Source organism: Chanodichthys erythropterus, chromosome 14 (assembly GCF_024489055.1).
Source record: "Chanodichthys erythropterus isolate Z2021 chromosome 14, ASM2448905v1, whole genome shotgun sequence".
Classification (NCBI taxonomy): domain Eukaryota; kingdom Metazoa; phylum Chordata; class Actinopteri; order Cypriniformes; family Xenocyprididae; genus Chanodichthys; species Chanodichthys erythropterus.
The window spans coordinates 18,564,544-18,582,336 of NC_090234.1; the positions used below are offsets into that span (position 1 = coordinate 18,564,544).

General features: G+C 38.6%; 1 protein-coding gene across 6 annotated transcripts in view; it reads left to right on the forward strand.

Annotated features, from left to right (window-relative positions):
- The window catches only part of hdac4 (histone deacetylase 4), a 249,319-nt gene that overhangs the window by 132,063 nt on the left and 99,463 nt on the right, over nucleotides 1-17,793 (forward strand). For 5 of the 6 annotated variants that reach the window (XM_067408592.1, XM_067408587.1, XM_067408589.1 and 2 more), the window contains one exon: nucleotides 11,068-11,312. In XM_067408592.1, the coding sequence (XP_067264693.1) occupies nucleotides 11,118-11,312 (195 nt within the window). In that variant the 5' untranslated portion in view covers nucleotides 11,068-11,117. Of the gene's footprint in view, nucleotides 1-79; nucleotides 225-11,067; nucleotides 11,313-17,793 lie in introns of those variants that run through there. The other variant, XM_067408590.1, reaches the window with a different exon arrangement.

Genomic DNA, 17,793 nt, shown 5'->3' on the forward strand with positions numbered 1-17,793 from the left:
AGAGGGGAGGGGCAAGGGTGACGGAGTGAGATACAGACACAGCCGGAGGGAAGAGAGTCAGTGAGAGCGAGACGGGGAATGTGAAAGACCGAGAGAGCCACACTCAGTGCTGTTAGAGGCATCGAGCGCTGCTCGTGGGAGTCGCTGTGCGTGTTTCCCGAGAGTCGTAACCCCTCTGGCTCAGTGTCTGCCGTCTCCCTGCTCTGGACTTGAGGGGCTGATGGGTAAGCGCTGTTTCTGTACAGGGTGTTCTGAGTGAGGGAGGTTGAGTGGGCGGACGGACGGGTGTGTAAAGACTATGGCTTTATTGCATGGTGCTGAGATACGCTAACACTCTCGTGTGGGTGTGTGTACACGCACGCTGCATCCTTGAACGCTCTCTGTTGAGTGGTGAAAGTGATGAGCGCTTTTCAGTGCACTTTATTGTCACTGTTTTGTGCCGAGTGTGTGTGTGTGAGAGAGAGAGAGAGAGAGAGAGGTGTTCCGCTTGGCTGTGCTTGTGGCGCAGGGTCTCTGTCCTGGACAGTCTGTCTGGTGAGGATGGAAAGTAGGGCTGGGCGCAAGATGATGGACGTGTCAGCCGGTAGAGATCCTGCTGTACCGTTTATACCGTGGTAGATGCATCTGCTCAGTGGGCAGGACTGCGTTACGTTGTTTACACCTGCAAACGGTAAAGAAACATAGTAAATGCAAAATGCAAAGCGGGACGTGTCCCAAACAAGTCAAGACAAGGAACTTGTTATTACAAGGTGTTTGGCTCCACAAAGTTCACAGTTTTGTTGTTTACGGTTGCCAAGCAACTTCTCAACTTGCCGCATTCAAATAGAATACAACTCAACTGATGGTCACGTCACGTTTGTGTTTATTGGTTAATAATGGCTTTGAACATGGTTCATCCAATCAGAATTAAGAGCCAACACTATGTTTATGTTTTTGTTTTTTTGTTTTTAAATCAGTTGAACACTTGATTTAATTTTTTTTTTTTTTTTTTTTTGTCGTCATGAATGTTCTTACCTTCTTATAAGTATTTAATTCAGTAGCCGCCCTAAATAATCATCCAATAGGCATAAACACATAATTATCCACATGCTTATTTAATATAAAACTGTTGAATCTACAGTAACCTGTCTTGTTATTGTTAACTAATACTAAAACTATTAAAAATCATTCGTCTGTATTTTAAAAAATAAAGCTGAAATCAAAATTAAAAATAAGTATTAGATTTGAAAACTTCAACTTAAAAACTTTAACAAAAAAACTTTAACGAAAATTACTAAAACTGAAATAAAAATAAATTAAGGCTGTATAGAAACAAGCCAAAAAGCAAAAGCACATAACATAATTACTAAAACTTTAAAATAAAAACAATTAAAATAACTGAAAATGCAAAAATGAAATTTACAGTAAATATAAAATAGTATATAAATAATACTAAAATATACACACAAATTTATTTATATACTGTTATAGTATTTATTAAAATTTCGAATAGTTTTTACTGTTTTGTACATGCACACACACAATATATGCTCATATCATGATATATGGTCATATTGTCCACCCTAAGCTAGGGATTTTTAGTGATGATTTGAAAATGATTTTGGTGACTCACTATCTAATTTGTCATTGAAGAGGGGTTGTCATGAATGTGTTGGCCAGTGTGTGCACAGCCCCTCAGACACACACACACACACTCTCTCTCTCTCTCTCTCTCTCTCTCTCTCTCTCTCTTAGTCATCCAGGAGCCTGCAGTGTCCTACCTCAGTGCCATTCACATTTGAATGAGCATTGCTCACCCTTGCTATCTCTCCTCTCCCTATTAAAAGCACATGTGGCCATTGGCCGATGGCTTCACAGAGCATGCAGCACTGTTTTCATTCACGTTCAGTATGTCCGTCTCTTTTTATTTGGAGTTTTCTCAAGTTTTAATGAGGTAAACCTTTCATTCAAACCATCTGCTGAGAGGTCTATACTGTTCCATTAGTCTCACATAGACAGACTTCTGATTATCGCCTTAAGGTTTGACATCGGTTTGCTGCTTATTCTGAACATGAACTGCCTACTTAGACAGGCAATCAACCAATGACAGTTTGTTTTGTTTTATATGTCATTTAGGGGCAGGTTCATTTGTATTTTTTGAATGTTTGGTTGAAATGATGATGATGATGATGATGATGAAATGATGAAGAAGAAACAACTTAATCCAAGATTTTGTGGTTTTAGCTATATCGACCTGACCTGAGCAGGATGTTCATAATATCATATAATGTCATAGACTGGAAGCACAAGTTAATCCTAATCCAGTCATGCCGAGTCAAGCTGCTACTCTGCTAGGGGACCTGAGGATATAAATAGCTCCAGCTGCTGGTCGATCCCACCATTGGAGGGAATTGCCTGGAGCATCTTGTTAGAGGTGGAGTCTGGATGAGGGCGAGAGACCTTGTCTCACAGTGAGTGAGTGAGAGAGAGAAAGATCTGATAAAAACTCTTGTCTGTATTTCTGATGAAGGGCTCTTTATTTCCTGATACAGCTGATCGGTTTTGTCATCTCCCAACAACTTGTGTAGAACTTAATTTTTCAGAAGTTTCAATCATTTTTTGAAATCTTTTGATGATAGTCAACATGTATTTTTATATAATTGCTCTAAAATGGTGTTTTTTGAAACAACCTTTTTGATCAGAAAAGGCTTAAACTATTATTCATATACACCAAAACAATGATACTTACTTTAAACTGAAATATTTATCTAAACTTTTTAAGGTATGTAGTAATTTAATAATATAATTTCTAATAGTTATATTAGAAAAAATAGAATATTATAATATTAATAAATATATAATTTATTTTAAATTTAAATATAATTTGCCAAAAAATATAGTTGAACTGTTTTGAATCGATTTATTCTAACAAATTATAGAAATGCAAGTTTCAATGTACATACTATTTTTTGTTAAGTTTTCAACGTTATTAAAAAATCTGCTGTGATGAAAGGATTGCAAAAAATCGAGTTCATTTTGAAACATATTCTGTGATGTTACCTAGCCCTACTATGAATACATTACCTAATTTAATTATATTACATGTGTTTAATCTGTTTTATGATCAAAATAAACTAGTCAGTGCACCATTAAATACTAGAATCCCATTGTTTTTCTAAGAAACTTTTGCAGTACTTGCTGTTGACCCCTTGACCTCAACACAATGAGGGTGACTGTTTGATCAGGACTCATTTGGGTGATATTGTGTAATGGCATATTGGCATGTTTGGGGTGCACTTATGGATACGATGGTCCATTAACTGGGATAATTGGCGATGGCAGCTATACATTATCCACTGTTTACTGTAAACATGTAATTTCGTATCAGCGTTTGAGTTCTCTCAGAAATAGGCACGCTACGAAGGATTGCGTATCTATACATACAGCATGCTTTCTTTCTGTTTGTTTTGCCTCGCTGATGGCTGGATTAGCGATGCCTTCATTGCCGCGAGATTCGGTGGACACGCCTCAATGATAGCGGCCAGTTTTCCATGCACATCTCTTTAACAGTGCACTCCCAGCATGAGAGGCTGTAATTGTGCATTCATCGCAAGCCTCCGAGTAAAGCGTGGGTGCCAGTGACCAGTGATTTTCGCTGCACTTGTATTAATGGAATAAATTTCAAGGCTTGCAGTGAAGCGCAATTTTACTGCCCCATCCATCCAGGTGGACAAGTTAGCAGGGCATTTAGATGGCACTGAGGGCTTGGGTTCAGGAACACTGAGGGTTTATTTTTTTTGCTGTCGTCTTCCAGTAGTTGACTGGATGAGAAGATAATTGTCCTGTAGATGATAGCATGAGCCGGGGGAAGATAAGAGCATCGATTGATTTCGGTAGTGCTGTAGACTGTTCTAGTCTTATGAAGGATAAACATGTTGCAGTGAAGCTTAATGGGAGCTGTATCCTGTTGGTCGAATTATGATTTTATACACGCACACACTTGCAATTCACTTTCTCTTCGCTGCTCAAGGCCAGATGCGTGGTTGGTGCCAAGTGTGGACGGCTATATGGAAGAGCTGAGTGTGTAGGCCTTTTACTTAAGCGGCTGTTTAGACTAAAAGAGACTTTTTAAGAACGCTCCTCTAGCTGCCGGCGTTTGGCTCTTAGCCTGCGCAGCCGAGCTAATGTTCAGGGACTGGTGCATTCAGGAGTCGTTAGAGCCACCCGGCTGGTAAACACACGCGCCGATACCACGGCAACCTCGCTGATGTCATTATGACCTCATAAGCGACTTCATGTCTCGCTTATTTAAAGACTGAAGGGTGGAGGAGTGGGGATGGAAAACTGAAAGACCCCATCGCTCTCCCTCTCATCCCTTTCTCTCTTTTTATTTCTCTCTCAATGTGAATCTCACAAAACATGTCCAGGTTAAATGGATGTCCCAAATGTTCAAATGAAATAAAAATGTCCCAAAGATCAAATGAAATAAATGAATTATATTTTGTATAAATAGGGTTTGGTAAGGTTGGTCGACTTGTCATCCACCAACTGACTAGTCAATGAATAATTTGTATTTTTAAACTTTATTTGAAGGGCATTCAGAGATGTAACATGCTAACAGTAACTGTTGGTCTGTAAGAATATAGATTGGTGCAGTGATGATGTGTTTTTGCAGGCCTACCCTGAAGTTAGCATCACACTTTGACAAAAACCCAATAGGATTTTTCCATAGACATTTTATGATACTTACACGTTTTGTCCACGAGGACTTTCATGAATTTTGAAGCCTAAATACCATTGCCAGAAATAAAAAGCTAACCTTAGGCTATAAATGAACTACACCACGGTTGCTCGACTTTAACGTCACTACCGTTAAGCTTCTGACAACTTTCTTCATAAAAAAAAAAAAAAAAACTGTGAAAGTGCACTAGTGCGTAGATGAGTTTACTTATTCAGCGTGAGGATGTTTTAACTCTTTCCCTAACAACTTTTTTGGGGAAAAAATTGCCAACCAGCGGCATCATTTTTGATCATTTTCACAAAAGTTTCATGACCACCAGAATATTTTGTTGTATGTATCTCTGAACATGCAATATATCAAAAGAAAGAGCAGAACCTTTGCTTTTAAACAACAACAACAAAACATTTTATTCTAGCTTCATGCATTCTTTTTTATCAACACTTGAATGTGGGTAAGTTTTATAAAAAAGCCACATTTTGAGCAAAAAGCTGAGAAAATCGGATTCAGAACAATGATCAAAACATAGATGGATTAGATCGAGTCCATTAATACCCCCAAAGCTTGCCCTCGTCTTGGGTTGACATTTAATTCGGTAACATTAGGCAGTTTTGATTTATAAGCTGTTTAATGTTGATGATTATTTTACATATGCATCTGTTTGCAAATGCTTCGCTTGTTTCTGCTTCTTCTTCGCGTGTTTTGATCCATAGATTCAGTACTCTTTCAGATTATGCGTAATATCGCTCCCTACTGTATAACAGTGAAAACACGGAAAGTCGGAAAATTCAAAACAATGGAAAATTCCATCAGTACCAGGAAAGAGTTAATGTCCCTGAGAACTTCTTTAGTCCTATTTAGCAACTTGTTAGAAACCACCTTTTTCAAGACACATAATGGCTTAAAATAATTACTGGGGTATTACTGGTGTGTTTTATGTTGTAGAACAAAACGTGAAAATATCTTGAGCTTGTGTTCACCCCAGACCTTATTTCAGGCTTTTAACCAAAATCCCATTTAAGAAACCCATTTGCCTAGGGGCGATGGAACCGGAAGTGCCATAATGCTAACTTGTTTCCAGGTTTTGGCCTACTGTATAAAAATACGTTATCCCTGCAGCATGCTGGAGTCATGTTAACAGCTGAAAGCATGTGAAATTGACATTACGTGTTGTCATGCTCTGTATGAATGGACATTCACTCACATGATTTCATTGATCAGCTTTGGTGCGACAGCAACCTGCCAACACACGGACATATTGATGAGCACTCCTGTGCAGTTCCTGCGAAAGCCCAGGGGAAACTGAAAAACAAGTGACTCATGCCATTTGTAGTCAATGTTTATGGACAAAACAGCTTACCCTGGGCTATTTATAGTGGCTTCTGTTTGGAATGAGTAAATTCTTCATCATAATTCTCCCTCTCTTTCTATCTCCATACTATTAACTCTTTTCTCTCAATGACTGTGTTTACATGCACATGAAAATTGCGATTGAAACACATTTTTTTTTTTCATATTCGAATTGCCATATAAAGGTGTTAACCAGTTTGCCATAATGCAATTAAGATATTTTGGCTACTGGAATTCTGTCATGTAAGCACCTTTTTTGGCATTATTTCTGTTAATTTATATATAGTATGTGCATTTTCAAACAAAAAAATATTAGTGTTCTGTATTAGCCACCTCTTTTTCTGTCCTGATTTTGAAGTTAGTCACTCCAGATTTTGCATCGTGCTCTGGACACTGGTCTGTGATCGTCACTGTGGCCCGTCTCTCCATGGTACAGAACAAACACTCCTCTATTCGCCCGAGCATGGCCTGTGGTAACTGGGGCCCCTCTGGCGTAATCAGCACGCAGTTCTGATGTTTCCCCAACACCTCATTATCCTCGGCATCCCAGCAGAGGGTCAGAGGTTCAGTCAGGGACACTGTTCTGCAGAAGGAGGCACTGGGCCAAGGGCTGGAGCCACACTGCTTCTCAGGAAAGGCCTGTGTGCACTGTTTGAGGGTAAAAGAAAGGAAAATTATGAGATTTAGAGTTACCAAAACATTGATATTAAAAAGTTTTGGTTTAGTGTTAGGGTGTTCTCACAAGAAGCGTTCTTCTGTCCCAAATCAAACTGAATTGAATATAACATTAGGGGTATTTCATCTTAACTACTTTTAACTTGACATTTTTAAGAGGTTGTGTCAAGTTAAAAGTAGTTAAGATGAAAAACCCCTAACGTTGTTACTTTTGATCAATTTAATGCATCCTTGCTGAATAAAAGTATTAGTACTAATTCCTTTAATTTCTTTGAGGAAAAAAAAATACTGACCCTAAACTTTTGAACAGTAGTGTATAATGTGGTGTAGTGCATAACAAACGGTAGTGTATGTAAGTATACACACACATACATACAAAATATTTGTATATATGTTTTATATTTTGATTTTTAATTGAATTTTTATTTTATTTTTTAGTTTTGATATTTTTGGTAGCATTGTTGAGCATCCCACCATAAGCGTTGTTTTTTATAGAAGCTGCCAAGTTCAAAAACAAGTTCAAGACCCCTGCATTCTGCTCTGTATGGTTGTTTTTGAACCTTTTTGAATTTCTGCTGTGTTCTACCCGTGCATTTGTGTGTGAGAGCCTGCCCATGAGTTCTGTCTTGTTTTAGTGAGCATTGTAGATATGGATGCTACTGTTTAGGCAGGACCGATGGTGTAGTAGAGATGCCTGGACTTGCTCTCAGTTGAGTTGCACCTGCACCCATTTCCTGACCTAAATGTGATGCATTGCTGATGGATAGCAGTGCAGAGTGTTCCTTGTCCCAGGATGCATCACTCCTCACAAGGTACATGGTGTAATAGTTGACCGCCGCATTCATGGCCTTGGCGAATCAATCTCCATCAGTTCATGCTGTAGAGTGGCGAGAGAGCGTGTGGGTGTGTATCTGTGTGCATGTTCGGCCAGTGCTGTGCGTGTCAGCAAATCCCCTTTTGCAGAACTAGTGGTGCAGGGGTGATTATTTCTCTTTACACCTATATTGCATCATTCTAATTGGATAGAAATGCATATCCCCTCCATCCCCAGCTTGCCTCCTAACTGTAACATGCAATGCCCTATGTCCGTATGGTCTCTCTAAGTGTGTGCCAAGCGTCTATCCTCGGAGAGCACAGCAAAGACTGGGATTACCCCCGGCCAGTCGGCAAACTCCTAATGCAAATGTTACCTAATCCTCCCTGTAAGAAATAATTACACTGGTAAACAAACTGTAGCTCTGCATCTGGGGTTTACTTGCAGAGAAGGATCATCCAACCTCAGCACGCTCTCTGGTGAGATTCAGGTGCGATGGAGTGCATTTTACAGTGCTTAGTAGAGTGCGCCATTCAGAATTGAAATTAGAATGTTTTTTGTTTGTTTGTTTGTTTTAATTCCTGGATTGCACTGAATTCTAATGTGAGAAAATGAAATTGAAATGATCTGAAATTCAAAGATATTCAAATAACAATTTTTTTATCTAAAAAAGACAACTTAAATGTTCAGTGTTGGCTTGAAAAAGTTTTAAAAAGTGTAAGTAGATTTGAAGTTTCAAGGTTTAGATAGTGGATGGATGGATGGATGGATGGATGGATGGATGGATGGATGGATGGATGGATGGATCGATGGATGGACAGATGAATGGGTAGATGGATGGGTGGATGGACGGACGGATGTATGTATGGATGGATGTATGGACGGACGGACGGATGAATGGATGGATGGACGGACAGGTGGATAGATTGGCCGATGGATGGATGGACAGACGGACAGACAGATAGATAGACCGATGGATGGATGGGCAGACGGACGGACGGACAGATGGATAGATTGGCGGATGGATGGATGGATGGATGGATGGATGGATGGATGGATGGATGGATGGATGGATGGATGGACGGACGGACAGACGGATAGATAGACAGATGGATGGATGGATGGATGGATGGATGGATGGATGGATGGATGGATGGATGGTAGATTTGGGCCAAAGGTTGGATGGTGGGTTTTGGCCAAAGGTTGTTTTCATCTGAGCTCTCGTCGAAACACTTTTCAGCAGACCAAAATTAGTCAATTTTGAATAAAAGACATTAAAACAATATTTATTAATTCAGTTAGAGTTTCTGTTTGCTAGTGCGCTGTAGTTTTCTTTGGCACTTTAATTACTGCTAATATTTGTTTTTGTTTGTTTGGCCACTGGGCTTTGTTTGGACTGGGCGGCGAATGCAAATATGTCTCTTGACGGCAAAGGCACGGATAAACAACGCTCTTATCGCCACTTATTTATGCAAAGTAAACGTGGAGGAAGTAGTTCACTAGTTGACGGCTTCCTGTCCAGCTGAGCGTGGGCTGCCAAAGAGCGTAGTGGTCAATTCCAGGGGTTGGGCATCAACGGGCCCTTTGTGACCAAGGATTTGCGTCATAAATATGATTTTATGAAATGATTTAGTCAGGGCGGTTTTTATTCCATGACATCAAATAGCCATTGACGCTGGCCTTTGTGTGGCCTCAGGGCTTCCGCTGAGGGCTTTTGTTTCCACTGCTATGGGGTCAAAGGAGCATCCTTGAACTTGTGGCATTCAGGGCATCGTGACGTCCCATGAGGGAAGCTGACACCTCAAGCATGAATGTGGTCAGTGTTCCCCCTAAAACCTCTCCTATTCAGTAATGCACAAATGAAGAGGTCCCATGCCAGCAGTATGGACGTAATGTGGTGTCAGAGGCTATTTATTGCGGACTGCTCGTCTTCTTTGTTCACCTTGGCATAGTTTTTGCCTGGCAAAAGAGACAGTATTATATACTATAAATAATGTAAAGCAGTCCTAATAATTGTGAAAGTCCTAGTTTATGGTGATTTGTTGATGCTATTCGGGGGTTCCCGGACTTGCATGGATGCTTGAATAAGCAAATTTTGCCTCCTTTCTCTATTTATTCTAATTACACGGTGTTAAAAAGGAAGGAACATAAAATGTCCTACTTGTTCTTGTGTTGAATTTCATTGCTCATTTAACCCACAAACCTTTTGAGCCTCTCAAACACTCAAGGCCGTAAAGCCATTTAACTTATCAACACAAGCATCCTCACTGCGGAATGTAATTGCTCAGTTCCTCAGTTTTCTTCAGATCTATCTGTTATGAGAGAGGGATGATTGAAGAAGATACCGCAAGACAGGGCTGTTCCTGATTCCAGTGACGTTGTTCATGTTCTCTAGTGTGCGCTAGTAATGAATCTAAGATCTGTCGCAAGAACATGAGGTTTCTTTCCTCTGTTTATTGTGATGTCTGGTACAGTGCTGGTGCAGTACAGTACTCTGTGTGCACATTTTTAGGGATATTCAAAATGATTTTTGATTGGGCAGTTGTTTCATACTATCATTGTTTTAGTTTTTTTGGTGCTTAAAAATAAAGAATGTTACAAGCAATTTGAGCCAACAATATTCATAGTGTATGAATATGTAGTGCATATATGTGTATGAAATATTTAAATGAGCATTAATGGATTAATTACAAAAAAAAATGGAACAGTAAAATAATTAATTAATAATTTGTATATTTATAATTACATTTTATATTTTATTTTATTTTATTTTTAATTAATGACATTTTTATTTAAATTGTTAAAGTTCATTTTTATTTTGTTTTTACTTTGTTTTTTTGGTTTTTTTTATTAAAGACAAATTATTTATATAATAATAAGTTGTATTTTACTTCTTGTTTTAACAAATTAATTATTTGAATTGTTTAAAGGGGACCTATAATGCTGCTTTCACAAGATTTAATATAAGTCTCTGTTGTCCCCAGAATGTGTCTGTGAAGTTTCAGCTCAAAATACCCCACAGATCATTTATTATAGCTTGTCAAATTTGCCTCTATTTGAGTGTGAACAAAATCACACCATTTTTGTGTGTGTCCCTTTAAATGCAAATGAACTGCTGCTTCCGGCCCCCTTTCCAGAAGAGGGAGGAGCTTTAACAGCTCACGCTTCGGTTGCTCAACAACAACAAAGCCAGAGAATCTCACGCAGCCAAAATGAGAATTGTCAGTAACTGTGTTTGCTACGCTATTTCGCACTGTTGTTTCATGCCAAACCGATGAATATTAAATGGACAATGATATGTAAATAATGTATGTTAATGTGTTCGCGCTTGCGACATCAATACAATGATGATTTCTGAAGGACTCATTTTTGCAGCATAAAAGTTACTACGACCAAACAAACTTAGAATGTTGGCTTGCCTGAAAGTTTAAATCAGTTTTAAAAGCATCATGAATGCTACTGTTCAGTTTGTTGTTTTTGTCATTTATCAACTCTTGTCTCTTTTCCACAGTTGATGTGAGTGCGGCACTGCCACTGCAAGTGCCGCCTTCTGCCATCCCCATGGACCTGCGTGTAGATCACCAGTTCGCCCTGGCGCCGACAGACTCGGCCCAGCGTGAGCAGCAGCTGCAGCAGGAGCTACTGGCCCTCAAACAGAAACAGCAGATTCAGAGGCAGCTCCTGATCGCAGAGTTTCAGCGGCAGCACGAGCAGCTCTCGCGCCAGCATGAAGCGCAGCTGCAGGAGCATGTCAAGGTGAGGCGAGCTCCGCCGACTCGGGGTGGGCGGTATAGAGTGCTGCAGGGGTGATGTTTTTTTGTAGGCCACCCTGGATCCCTCCACAAAAGCCAATATAATTTTTCCACAGACTCTTGGATTAGTGCAGAAAATAAGCAACAAAAGTTTATTATTCGTACGCATTTTTTTTTAGGTTTTTTTTAAAATAATCATCAGAAATTAACACAACTTTTATGAATTTTCAAGCATAAATACAAGGGCCAGAAGTAAAGAGCTAAATGTAAGCTGTAAATGAACTACACCATGGTCGCATGACTTTAGACGTCACGTCGACGGATCATTGGCTGAATGTCTGACGCATTGGGCACACGGTGAACGTGATTTCACCAAATACAACATGTTCCTGGATCAACGTCTTTGTTGATCCTGGAACAACATTCCAATCAACCAATCAGATTTGAGGGACAAGTTTACCATTTATGTCAAGTTTAGGCTTACAACCAGGGATAGGTGCTTCCACAACAGTGTTATTCAGCTCTCATTTCCCTCTGATTTTAGGGATAGAAGTTATGGGTAGGGTTAGGTTTAGGGGTTGGGAAAAGGTTAGGACTAAATTTTCAGATAGGAATGTTGTTCCAGGATCAACAAATTATGTTGATCCAGGAACATGTCTTACTTGGCAAAACCTTGGGCACACCAAATTGGAAACACTTTGGGAATTTCAAAGTCGTCGTCTGGTTGAATTCTCTAGGATTTCCGGGAGACGCATGTGTCGTGTTCTTTAATGGTCCACCTTGAAACAAAGCCGTTGTGACGCCAAACCTCCTTATGGAAGGTGAAAGCTGTGACAATGAGCGCTTATAAGGATCAACTAAATGCTGCTTTTTTAAAAGTATGAGGTTAACAGCACCATTGTTGCGGTTAACTTGCACAACATTCTTGAATTAATTGCATGTTGGCCATAGGAACATCGACTTTATATTTTCTCGACCCTAAACATGATGCTGAACAAAACGAACTATGAATGGTTGCTTTACATGTGGATCAGATATCCTGTTGGGTCCAGACCCTCTACCGCCAGTCTGAAGGTCTGGCTACGCGAGACTTGCTTGACTTCAACATCACCACCATTAAGCTTCCGACTCCGAACTCCTTCGGTCATTATTTAAGAAAAATTTTCCCTGAAATTTTGAGTTAGAATAACTTGCAGGAGCGTGATTATTAACAGAGCAAAGTGGTGAAAGTGAGTAGATGAGTTTACCTGTTTGGCATGATAACATTTAATTTCCCCGTCAACCTCTGTAGTCCCATTTAGCCTCTTGTTAGTAAATGCATTTTTCAAGATGAGTAAAAAAACAACAACAAAAAAAGCACACGGATGACCCGCCAAATTTTACGTAACGGGTGGAATAATATTTATGTGTCTGGTGCGGCGCGGGTGCGGGTCGGATAGGCATGGATGGACTGCGGGTCCAGTAACCAAGACTATTCCAACTCAATTCGGTGCATTTGACAGCTGCTTTCAAATGGTCCCATGCTTATTTGTGTTCATGCTCTGTCTGAAGACCATTAAAGGCAGCACGATTTGCAGCGCTGCGCATTCGTGCTGCATCTGATTAAAAGCTAGTGATTATATTAAAGGGAGTGCGCTTTGCTCACTATATGTATTTAATACAAGCTATTCACAATTTGAATAGAAGTTTTAGAATATTTTTCACGCTGCTACAAAGAGGACCAGGTAAACACTGCTGAGTTTCAGAAGAGACAACCGCGTTTAAATGCCGAGAGAATCTGCTAAAATATTTACTAGCTTTAAGCTTACTGTTAAATAGGCCTACTAAAACATTATTTGTTCTATTATTTTACTTGTGTTGTTTAATGCAATGTTTAATTAAATGCAGCGACACAGAATGCCTAATGTTGGTTTTATTGCTTGTGTTAGGCTACATGAGAAATTGATTTTTGTGGACCTCATGTAGGAGATTTAATGCGGGTTGCGGTTTTTATGTCAAACGGGTCAGGTCGAGTACAGGCTAAAATGAGTGTTTCTGTCAGATATTGGGTCGGGTGTGCTGTTAATAACTGCAGGTGCCGGGCGGGTGCGGGCTTATCAAACAGGACCCATGCAGGACTCTGGTGTTGGGTATTAGGATTTCCACGAATATCACACAATTTTTCTTCCATGTTTTTACCAAAAACCTCTGTTGTTGTTTTTTTTTTTTTTTTAGCCCAAAATTAAAGGAATTGTTACATTTTAATTTTATTACTTTTTAAAAAGATTAAATTGTTTATGCTTTATGTCTTCATTGGATTACCACTATATTTGATAAAAAAAAAAAAAAAAGTGATTAAATCATAAAATCCAGAGAAATTAAAACCGACAACACAGAATTTATTAAAATTAAAACATTTATAGGGACCAGTTATTGTGAAAATGTTTAGGAAATTATTAAAGTGTTAAAGTTTTGTGAATTTAATTGATTAGACAAATTTAAAATTAAATTAAACCATTAAAATAGAATCTAGAAAAAATAAAATTAAAAACACAGAATTTGGGAAATTCGTTAAATTGTATAAGTTTCATGATTTCAGTTAACTCTTTCTCCACCAGCGTTTTTCTTTTCTTTTCTAGCCACCGGTTTTTGATAATTAAAAAAAAAAAACAAGAGGCTCTGCTTTTAAACAAACAAACAACAAAAAACTATTCTAAGTTCAAACATTCTTTTTTTATCAACACTTACATATGGGTAAGATTTAAAAAAAAAAGCTACATTTTGAAAAAAAAAAAAAACTTGAGTAAATCGCTTTGTTTTTTTTTTCGTGCATAAGCAGTGCTTTTATCACTTGTTTCTGCACCTTTTTTGCCTGTTTTGATCCAGAGATTCTGCACTCTTTCAGAATATGTGTAATAGCGCCCCCTACTTTATAACAGTGAAAACACGGAAAGCCAGAAAATTCTGTCAAGGGGAAGCATTGTCTCATAAATGATGGAAAATTCCATCAATGGTGCGGAAAGAGCTAATAAGACATGTTTTTATGGTTACTGAAATTGAATCAAACTATTAAAATGGATTCCAGAAAAAATGAAAACGGTAAGCGCTGAATGTGGGAAGCCCTAGGTATTTCAGATGTATTTTATGTCATAGAATAAAATGTGAAAATATCTCGAGCTTGTGTTAACCACAGACCTTATTCCAGGCACATATTTAAATCAAGATCTGTGACTGTTGGTTTTTGGGAGGTTTCGATGTGTTACTCACACAAAGCTGTCATATGAATTGAGAAAGCTCACAAGCCATTTTGTCTGCTTTTTTTAGTGATACTTTTATAGAGCTTGACAGTTGTGGTCACTGTGACTTGTATGAATGAACAAGTGGTGCTTGAACATTGCTTAAAATGTCTACTTTTGTGTACCATGGATAAAATAACAGCACATAGGTGTGAAATGACATGAGGGGGAGTAAATAATAACAGAATTTTCATTTTTTCCCTTTAAGAAGCTCACAATGCTGCATTTCTCGTCTCCGTTCCTCCCTTACCCACGCTTCTGTCTTCGATTTTCCATTTCTTTGTGTGGATTGTGCGGAATGAAGTTTGTTTGGATGTTGAATATTTGTTGGTGAGTGTGATGCAGAACACTTGGTTAATGTCTGCATCATACGGGTCTGTCATGTCTGTGGTTTCCTGAGGCAGCGCTGCTGTCATTGGCCTCCAGACTGAGCTTTCATTGTGAGGCCGGCGACTGCAGCGGGGAATGAGGACGGCCAATGGGTGCCTGCGATCGCTATGGGAACTCTGTCCTTGGGAAACACCGGGAGCCTGTGAGCTCAGCAGACCTCCGGCTTTGCTGTGTTGCCACAGTGAGGTTTCTGGCCAATGGGAGCGAGGCAGCCCTGAGTGTGCTATAAATAGCCTCACAGGCTGCGGGCAGTGTCAGAGCTAATCTCACTGCTAAATGGACAAAATGTAACGTAGGGGTTTGATGGATGCCGTGCTTTTGCCGTGACACCTTGCTGATGATAGGGAGAAGAGAACCAAATGGGTTTTTCTGCAGTTTCTCACTTGGATGAGAGCTGCAGAAATGCTGAAAGAGACGTTTCCTGTGCAGTCAAAGATTTAATTATGAAACACATTCTCATTATTTAGTCATTATTGTTGGATGGTCTAGTCATCCAACAAGCTGGTTATCTTTTAGAAAAGCATCAAGACACATTTTTGTTACAGTTCATATGTAAATTCAGTGGCTTCTGTTTAGAGCTACCAACAGTTCTGATAATCAAGTAATCTGTCATATTTATTTATACATTCGTTCATTTTTCTGCAGATTATTTGAATTAAGTAAATTAATTCATATACACTATCATTCAAAAGTATGGAAACATTACTATTTTTAATGTTTTCGAAAGAAGTCTCTTTTTTTCAGAATTCTTTGATGAATAAAAAGTAAAAAAAAGAGCAGCATTTATTTAAATTAAATCTTTTGTAACAATATACACTACTGTTCAAAAGTTTGGGGTCAGTATTTTTTTCTTTCTTTTTTTTTGGAAGAAATTAGTACTTTTTTCAGCAAGGATGTGTTAAATTGATAAAAAGTGATAGTAAAGTATATTGTTAGAAAATATTTCTATTTTGAATAAATGCTGTTCTTTTTGACTATTTATTCATCAGTGAATCCTGAAAAAAGTATCACAGTTTCCAAAAAATATTAAGCAACACAACTGTTTCCAACTTTGATAATAACTATCACATCCGCATATTAGAATGATTTCTGAACGATTATGTGACACTGGAGTAATGGCTGATGAAAATTCAGCTTTGCATTACAGAAAAACAATATATTCTGAAGTATATTAAAGCTGCCATCGAACATTTTTTTTACAAGATGTAATATGTCTAAGCTGTCCCCTGAATGTGTCTGTGAATTTGCAGCTCAAAATACCCCATAGATTTTTTTATATTAATTTTGGGGCATAATTAGAAATGTGCCAATTCAGGCTGCGGCCCCTTTAATTGCTCGCGCTCCCCGCCCCCGAGCTCTCAACACTATCATTGCATAAGCAAAGTTCACACAGCTAATATAACCCTCAAAATGGATCTTTACAAAGTGTTCGTCATGCTTGCTGCATGCATACATCGGATCATGTGAGTATAGTATTTATTTGGATGTTTACATTTCATTCTGAATGAGTTTGATAGTGTTCCGTGGCTAAAGCTAACATTACACACTGTTGGAGAGATTTATAAAGAATGAAGTTGTGTTTATGAATTATACAGACTGCAAGTGTTTAAAAATGAAAATAGCGACGGCTCTTGTCTCCATGAATACAGTAAGAAACGATGGTAACTTTAACCACATTTAACAGTACATTAACAACATGCTAACAAAACATTTAGAAAGACAATTTACAAATATCACTAAAAATATCATGTTATCATGGATCATGTCAGTTATTATTGCTCCATCTGCCATTTTTTGCTGTTGTCCTTGCTTGCTTACCTAGTCTGATGATTCAGCTGTGCACATCCAGACGTTAATACTGGCTGCCCTTGTGTAATGCCTTGAACATGGCCTGGCATATGCAAATATTGGGGTTGTGCATATTAATGATCCCGACTGTTGCGTAACAGTCGGTGTTATGTTGAGATTCGCCTGTTTTTCGGAGGTCTTTTAAACAAATGAGATTTACACAAGGAGGAAACAATGGAGTTTGAGACTCACTGTATGTCATTTCCATGTACTGAATTCTTTTTATTTAAGTATGTCATGGTAAATTCAATTTTTAATTCTAGGGCACCTTTAAAATAGAAAACCATTATTTTAAATTGTAATAATATTTCACAATATTACTGTTTTTTTCTGTATTTTTGATCAAATAAATGCAGCCTTGATGAGCATAAGAGACTTCTTTCAAAAACATTAAAAATAATTTTTCCAAACTTTTGAATGATAGTGTGTGTGTGTGTATATATATATATATATATATATAAGAAAGAGAGAGAGAGAGAGAGAGAGAGAGAGAGAGAGAGAGAGAGAGAGAGAGAGAGAGAGAGAGAGAGAGAGAGAGAGAGTGGTCACTCATCCAATAACAACAATGATCATAATACAACCACCAACCACATAAATGTAGATTTTTATATAAACATCACATGAAAAAAGTACATTGCATTGGCCAAGCACTCACGTCTGCATTCGTATGTGCGCAAAGAATATTTCTGGCCTTAAACAGCCCAGATGTGATGTGAAGTGGTGGTTATATCTGTGCATGTTGATGGGGAGAGGTAGATGTCATGGCTTGAAAAGCTCCATTTAGAAATGCCAAAGCTGTGCCTGATGAGGAAGAGTCTTTGCGGTTCGGGCAAAGTGATCTCCATTCTACATGTCATCACAGCCTCTAGCCTCGTTCTGCCAAGTGACAGACGCCCGTGAGTCATCGCTGGTGATCTCCAGGATCTGCAGAAAGAGAAGTGGAAAGGGAGAGGAAGGAGTTATATAACCAAA